We start from the raw sequence: 8,297 nt of genomic DNA, 5'->3' as shown, positions 1-8,297 counted from the left end.
CTGCTGACGGGACTGTATGAGAACAGAAGACATCTGGGGGATGCCATTAAATGTTTCCATATCTGGAGTTGTTCCCTATACAGTTATTCATTTGTGCATGGTATTGTGACAGTCCAGTGGTGGAGGTATATTGCAGGAAGTGAAGGTGCTAACAGTCTCTCTTGAGGAGATTGCCTTTTGTCAGTCTGGAGCTGGCTGAGTAATTTTACACAGAAAGATGTAATCCAGTTGCAACAGAAACCACTAGACTCTTTCACAGCATGCTGAGTGCCAACAACAGGAAATGTGGGAGCAGAAAATCTGTTACGTAGAAGTAACTGTCTTAATAGAGGAAAAAAATAGACACTAGCTAAAATGTTAATAAAAACATCTGACTTACTGTATTTAAAAGTGTTAGGACTTGAACGTTTGTGCCAGGGCTTCCTCAAAGTCTCAGGTAGCAGCTTTTTAGTTTCTGTGCAGGAATATGACTTTTTCTGTTTTAGACTTGATGGCACTTGATGCAATCATCAGATATATCTTCTAAGTCATTTTGACAGACGAGGTACCTGAGTATCATGTATACACACACATTTTTAAGAATTCCTTAAGGACAGGAGAAGGGCTTCAGCTTCTTGAAAATGTTGTAGAATCCAACTAATTGGCTATAAAGCTTTGAAATCCTAACTGATGTCCTTGACTCGTCAGTATGAGGTGTACAGCATGTAAGAGGATTTGCAAAAAGGAGTCACATGTTAAGAGTTCATGTCATAGAAGATTTGCAGACTGAGTATTGGGTGATAACACTATTAGTCATACAGAATCGCCTTTTGTCTGTGACATTGCTGTGGCCCTGCAAAATTTTAGTCCTCAGGTTACTTAGGAAGACAAAACAAACAAACAAAAACATACCTATGGCTGCCTTAGTAAGAAGTGCTCAGTTTTTTTCTCCTCTTTTAGAAAAAGGAGTTCTGCCTCATATTTTGTCATTTAATTACATCCACTGCTCTATGCTCAATAGGTTGTTTTGAGGGTGGATTTTGTCTGTTATTTTCTTCCTTACTCCACGGAAGGTTTGAGACTGCAAGCCAGATACACTTTGGTACACATTTGGGTCACACTTAAAATTGGAACCCCATTTGTCAAGTGTGTTAACCGTATACGTTACTTTAAGTCAATTGGGGTAGGATTCATAAGGCATTATTTGAAACATGCAGAAATCAGTGGAGGTTATTTAATGGCTTTTCAAAATTAGTATAGTAAGATTTCCACTAGGGATGGTTCTTTGATGGCATTTTGTCCAAACCCAGGATCTGGTGATAACTGCTGTTTCATATTGTCATAGTGTCCTGGTATAGCTCAAGTTGTGAGTGGGACAAATCCACCTGGGGATAGGGAAAGCCATTTGCATTAAGGCAGAGCAGCCACCTCCTTTCTGCAACAGAAGCTCTGAGAGGCTGCCTAGGTGCAAGCCAGTCTGTTTGGTGAAGTGCTTCAAAATTACCACCCCATCACCTTGCCACGTGTCTCTCCATGAAGGAGGAACTAATGCCACAAGAAACTCAAATAACAGAGATGAAGATGTGCAAAACCTTATTGGTCTGTGTGACTTGAAGCATTTTAAGGCCACAGTTCCTGCTACTTAAGACTTTTAAGCTGAATCATTTACCCGAGAGATGTTCCAGTTAAGTAGATTTCCCAATTAAACGCATCTTTTATTACATGTGGTTCTGCCAAGCAAGGCTTTAAAATACTTAGTTAACTGAAAACAGTAGAGAGGCAGGATTTGGAGAGTTTACACAAATATTTTTGATTGTTTCAAAGTGGCAGCTTCATTCACTATTTAAAAGCATTACTTTTTTCCAATTATTTTAATAGGTTTTTTTATCATCTTCTTTTCAGCAAATTGACTACTTGGTGAGCCAGTATAACACAACTAAGGATAAAGCGCTCTCTGACCTAAATAGTAAGTACTTTGATTTAAAGGAGGTTAGTGATGTGTATTTAAAGACTTCAATAAGATGATATAAACAGTTCATAATGCAAAGTGAAGTTTTATGAGAATATGGTTTTCAAGCAGAAGTGCTGTTCTCAGTGGTAAATGAGACTAAAACCTAAAATTCTTTTCATGTAAAATGTTTCAAAGCTGGTGTAATGCATACTGTTTCCTGAAATAAATCTTTTATTAAATTGCTTATACAAAAAGTCAGACTAATATTTTATTTTCCTTTTTATAGTTCAGTAACCACTAATACTTAATGCTTTTTGTGAAACTACCACATTAGAATATTATTCCTCAGTTTTTAACTGTGGAGCCAACTGTCAAGGAACAGAGCTATTAGCTGTTTTGATGGTTCCAGTGAGAGATCTCTGTATTTGTTTATTTTTGTTGTTATACCTTTGTCCCCTGCTCAGCTAGAAGTTGAGGTATAAGCTTATCTTTCTAAAGCTGCTTAACGTATTTGCCATTTCAGAATGAGCAGTTGAAGAGCAGGAGATAAAACTTGAAATACAGCTGCTGCACTTTCCCCTTCAGCACAGTTGCAATATGAGGCATCACCTTTTAATGATCTCAGTAAACAGAAACAACCAAACCACTGAGGTTTTTATTTTTGTTTCTTTTTTTTTTTTTAATTTAAGCATCACTTTCCAAAATTCATAATAATAGGAAGGACTGATCACATTCACTGCAGGTGAGAATTCAAGAGTCACTGGTTGCTGGGGTCAAACTATATGAGGCTCCTAAAGTAAGTTGAATGTGGTTGTGAAAGCAGTAGAATCATAGAATGGCTTGGGTTGGAAGGGACCTTAAAGATCATCCAGTTCCAACCCCCCTGCTGTGGACAGGGTTGCCAGCCACTAGATCAGGCTGCCCAGGGCCCCATCTAACCTGGCCTTGAATACCTCCAGGGATAGGGCATCCACAGCTTCTCTGGGCAACCTGTTCCAGTGCCTCACCACCCTCTGGGTGAAAAATTTCCTCCTAATATCTAACCTAAATCTCCCCTCTCTTAGTTTAAAACCATTTCCTCTTGTCCAATCACTATCTGCCCCTGTAAAAAGTCGCTCTTCTTCCTGTTTATAAGCTCCCTTCAAGTACTGAAAGGCTGCAATGAGGTCTCGCTGGAGACTTCTCTTCTCCAAGCTAAACAAGCCCAGCTCCTTCAACCTTTCTTCGTAAGAGAGGTGCTCTGGGCCCTCTGATCATCTTTGTGGCTCTCCTCTGCACGTGCTCCAACAGCTTTACATCTTTCTTGTGCTGGGGGCTCCAGGCCTGGATGTAATTCTCCAGATGGGGCCTCACAAGGGCAGAGTGGAGGGAGAAAATCACCTCCCTCGCCCTGCTGGCCACCCCTCTTTTGATGCAGCCCAGTGGTAGTAGTAGTCTTCCTACATAATTCTAGGCAGGAACACTCTGGTCTAAAAAATGTGTATCATCTTTAATTCTATAATAATAATAATAATAAGACATCTAAATTTCAAGTACTAGCTTGTAGCTTGCCAGGCACTCCAAATGGAATTTCAAATTAAATATTTATTTGTTCTCAATGCCAATTTAATATATTAGTTAACAGAAACCTAGCTGGATCTGTGATGAGAGTGCTCATAAATAAATAAAGATAGATTTTCTTTTCTTGAAATACCAGAATTCAGTGTGTGACACCTGAGGACAAAATAATTTCATTCTAAGGGAATTGACAGTAGCATAAACCTCGAGAGAAATGTAGATGAGTTCAGTTTACACACCCTAAGGAAATGCTGAAAAGTCTTTTCTGCTTGATAAAAAGTCTCGTCCCAAGTCAGACATGACAGTGCTGACAGCAGTGCATGCTTCTGTACCATGTGATATTCCCATGTCATTAAGAGCAAAAAAAGAAAACCTCAAAAAGCTGTTTACTGTGATCTGTAAGGGAGGGGACCCAGCGACTACCTAAAGGATATGTTACATTAAGATGCTTCACCAAACTTTGTTCAGCATTTGTCTGTCTTCTTGCTAAACTAAGCTTAATTTCTATTTGTGAGCAGCGAGGCAGGAGAGTTTGGAGGTGGGGATAGCAGTGGGTAAGCATGAAGCCTGCATCAGTCCTGAATGCACTGCATGATGGGCAGGGACTGGCAGACGTGTGCTTAACACACTTAAGGGATTTCAACAGAGATGACTGGTAGGTCTGGGTTTTAGGTGACCTTGACATTGCTGGATATGTGAGGAATGGGAGAAAGGAAAAAAAAAATCATCTTCTTGTTTCTCTTGCACTACAAAACCAGTGTGTAGTGAAAGAGTGTGCCACAAAATTCCTGTTGAGATGTTGGACCTCTTTAAGATAGATTGTGGGGAAAAACATCCATTTCCAAAAATGTAGTAAATGCAGTGAAATACATATTTTGGAGTTTGTTGAAATGTTATGTGTCTTTACCTATATGATCAAGTGCTAGTGAATATTCTCTGCCATATTTTGATTTTACTGCTTTCATTTATAGGTTTGTAGCTACCTGAAGGAGAACTGTGTTCCTGTGTTACCTTCTGTCGCTAAGTTCTGACTGTCAGGCCTTAGAGAATTTTAGTAATATATGTATACTTTGTTAAGTAAGAGTCTGAAAACACCTGTGCTAAGAGATAGTTTATGTGGAACTAGTGTGTAATAGGTTTTTTAATCTCTTCATAATACAGATGTTGGACCTCTGCTTGGAAGTAGAGTTCAAGAACAGCTGGGAAAAGAAGTGCGTCCCGCACTTGATGCGGCTCTGACAATGGCAGGAGGTAAAGATGTACATATTGTTGCACTAGTGTTCTATTGCCATGATAAAACAGGCATCATCTTTCTACCACACAGCATGGATGGCTTTATGCAGTACCATGATTCAGCTTAACATTTTTCTACATGCCTTGATGTTTCTTTTAAACTGAGGATTTCAGATATTTTTAGGTTTGTAAATATATTTAAAAACTAAATTGATATTTATGTGACACTGTTGATAACTAGTTTCAGCAGTCATCGAAGAGAGATGAAATCTTAATTCCCTGCTCAGGTCACTGTCCCTTTCCATTGAATATAAGGGAGACTAGGAGAACTGTACTTCAAGAGCTGTCCATAGTTCTTTGCAGGTTAGTCTTCAACAGATCAGGGAATGAACATGTAATGGCCCGGTCCTATACACTGCAAAGACTATTATGAGAGGGTTAACCATCATGTCTTCATTGTATCTTTTAATTTAGCATTGCTCATGCTTAGTTCTGTCTCCCGTTAAAGAAAGTACCCTTTTATTATTTTTTTTCCATCTAAGGGTTTTTTTTTTCCAGGAACAGATACAGCGTGTAGAGCAAAGGGAAAGGGATCTGTGAACTTGAATCACTTTGGTTTTTTTACTCATGAATTCTTTCTCATTCACTCGTTATCATTTTGCTTTTTTTTTTTTTTTTGCTTTATTTCTCTTATTTGTCTTGAAGTCAAAGTGGAAAGGGCTATCAAAGGTAAAAAATACACCTTGTGTTGTGTGAAGTGCACTTTATTTTTGTGACTTGTGTATTTTTAGTTGTATCTGTGGTTTTTTGTCTACTAAACACCTGTTCAGTGGTTGGTTTTTTTTGGTTTAGTGTAATTGGGATGAAATCTAAAGCCAGTGTTGAACACCTATTAATGCTTGCTGATGCAACATGGTCCCTTTTCATTTTGCAGCTACGTAATTTCTGAGTTGGATTATAAACAAAATACTGAAAATACTGCTTTGTGGATATGGGCTTTCTTTTAATTTCTTATGACCAAGCGTTAACAAGTTCTTTACTGAAAACATAAAGAGAGGTGGGGAAAGGGTAGAAAAGAGTCATCTTGGAAGTGTATAGAATCTCAGAAGCCTGAGCACATTAATTTGTAGGAAAATGTAAGTGATGTATTTTATGTGCAATAAAAACATGTTCTGTGCTAGAAGGTTTTTCTGGGAGGGAGGTACGGTTATTTAGATCAGTATTGTTAAGAATATCATAGCATTTACACAAGTGAACTTTCTCTTCATATCTGTATCTATAGACTGATTTCTAACTTAAGTTTTTTGTAAAAAAACTTTACACCCTTGCAGCCATCAGAGAAACGAAGGAAGCGCTGGAAAACGTGAGTGTCTCTGTAGAAGTTTTGCAGGAGGGAACAGAGCGGCTTCATGCAAACTTGACAGATGTTAAAAAGCACCTAAACAACACCCTCAATGATTCTGCATGCTCTGTGGCTCAGGCTGCCTCAACTTGCAATATCATCAGGAATTCATTACATCAACTGAACATCAATGCCAATTTTAGTGCGGTAAGAGAATGTTTTTCAGACTCCTACAGTGTGATTGCCTTGAATAAGCTCAGTAGTATCTCTGCAACTTAATGATTCAGTGTGTGCTGTCACTTGTGAGATAAGTGGCCTTCCCTTATTCTGTGTTTCTGGGTAATTCCAGACACTGTTTTCATCTTCTGTTTAGAAGAAGATAAAGCGTGTGTGAAGCAGCTTCATTAAAGTGCTGCTCTGGGCAGTGAAATAATCTGCCCTCCCAAAAATACTGAGGTTAAGCTTTACTTTTGTACAGCAAAGGTTTCAGGAGTGTGCTAAAACGATAGTGCTGTGAATTGTCTTTATAGTTCCTTTACCCTCTCTCCTATCTTCGAAACATTTAGTAAATTAGTAAGACTACTACTTTGATGTGACTGAAGAATGCTTTTTGCTTCCTAGTTGCCGGGAGTGAGCTCACAGCTTGCCAAGGTCAATGATGTCCTTAAAATAGACCTTTCTAGTCTGGTTCAAAAGGTACGTTTCTTGTAAACTGTTAATTAATAAACTGGGATGCTTATGTATCACTTGTTTTCCCTTGGCTTTCTCAAGCAGAATTCTCTTGTTCCTGCCTCATCCTGCCTTATGGTGGATATCTCTCCTTATTATTCCATTGTTTGTCCAAGATTTAGTGTTTGAAATGTAGTGCTTTATATCCCAAGGATACTATAGATCAAAAATGTGTTGCTAATTGTCTGCCTGAAAGAAGAATCCTTAAAAAACAAAAAGGCAGAAACATGGATCTACTAGCATGCTCTATATTTTTGTGATTCAAACTAAAGGAAAAAAAATCCACACTTTCCTAATTAGTTGTATTGTGTTCTAGCTATTTTGATATATGTCTTTCAAATTCTTTATGTGCATATTTGATATTAAATCTGGTGCAATGGACCTAATATAGTTACTGTTAGTATTTTTGCAAGACTATGCACAAAACACCCTGATTTTCACCTAGGAAAGATGGCTTAGTTTGGGCAGTTTAAAAATCTAGCAATCTGAAAACGTTTCCTAGGAATAGAAGGCATTTTCTGAAACCAAAGGCTGTGTATAGGGAGCTCAGACCCCTGCCTGCTTCTGAAGTGATGAGGCCTGCAGGAGGACTTGAAGCGTCCACTGCAGTGGCTTCTGCTTTCTGTCCAGATGAGCTACTGAGCTTGGTTCCATGGCTTAGACCATTTCTTTCCCTTTCTCACTAAAGAAAGCATTGCAATGATGTCTTTAGAGGCAGATGGATTTCATTGTATCGTGAGTTTCATGTTAAGAAGACACAGAATTGCAGAGAGGAGGTGTTTGACTGGTACACAGTAACTCCTTTCACTTAGTCTTTGTATGTGCATTCTCAGTTGTGTATGAGAGAGACTGGACAGGCAGCAGTCCTCTAAAGTTTGAGATGATTGTGACTGATGCATGTGTCCTTAAATGTAGATTATTTTTTCTTTCAAGGAATATCTTGGAGAGCAAACTGAATCTGAAATATACTCGAGTTCCTATTTTGCTTTGACCTTTTCTAATGTGCAGTGATAAAATATATTTTTCATAGTATTACCATTTTAGCATGTGCATACTTTAACCCCTTGTATAAAAGGGAAAAAAATGCAAATAATTTGGCAATGAGAAACTTAAAATTTTTCCAACTCTTCTTCTTAGGGTTATGCAGCATTTAATGATACTCCTGATTTGGTGGTGAATCAAACCAGGAACATTCTGTCAGGTGAGGTCAAACTATCTTTTCAATTTCATTGTTCAATATTGATGTTTTTACATCACTTACTGATGAGTTTTGCTTTTATTAGTAATACATTTTCTGGGCTAAAGATCGTTAAAAATGGAAATGTAGAACTTAATACTTTTAAAAAACTTGTTGCCACAAAAAAACCCATAGAAAGCAACTGTGTCTTAATGAGAACTCACAATTAAATCTAAAAATAGACCATATGGTATTTTAAGGAGGAGTTTTATTTGTTAGGCTTTTTACTGCTCAAGTAATGAGAAATCTTGGAATCTCAGCCGCTCACT

The 8,297-nt window shown here is 38.0% G+C and overlaps 1 protein-coding gene across 1 annotated transcript in view; it reads left to right on the top strand.

Annotated features, from left to right (window-relative positions):
- Nucleotides 1-8,297, top strand: part of PROM1 (prominin 1) — a 36,870-nt gene that overhangs the window by 9,090 nt on the left and 19,483 nt on the right. The window contains exons 4-8 of the mRNA XM_010177880.1: nt 1,882-1,945; nt 4,649-4,738; nt 6,052-6,269; nt 6,684-6,758; nt 7,929-7,992. Of these exons, the coding sequence (XP_010176182.1) occupies nt 1,882-1,945; nt 4,649-4,738; nt 6,052-6,269; nt 6,684-6,758; nt 7,929-7,992 (511 nt within the window). The remainder of the gene's footprint in view (nt 1-1,881; nt 1,946-4,648; nt 4,739-6,051; nt 6,270-6,683; nt 6,759-7,928; nt 7,993-8,297) is intronic.

This window comes from Antrostomus carolinensis, unplaced genomic scaffold, assembly GCF_000700745.2.
Source record: "Antrostomus carolinensis isolate BGI_N321 unplaced genomic scaffold, ASM70074v2 scaffold20801, whole genome shotgun sequence".
Classification (NCBI taxonomy): Eukaryota; Metazoa; Chordata; class Aves; order Caprimulgiformes; family Caprimulgidae; genus Antrostomus; species Antrostomus carolinensis.
This window is presented reverse-complemented; position numbering and strand designations above follow the sequence as displayed.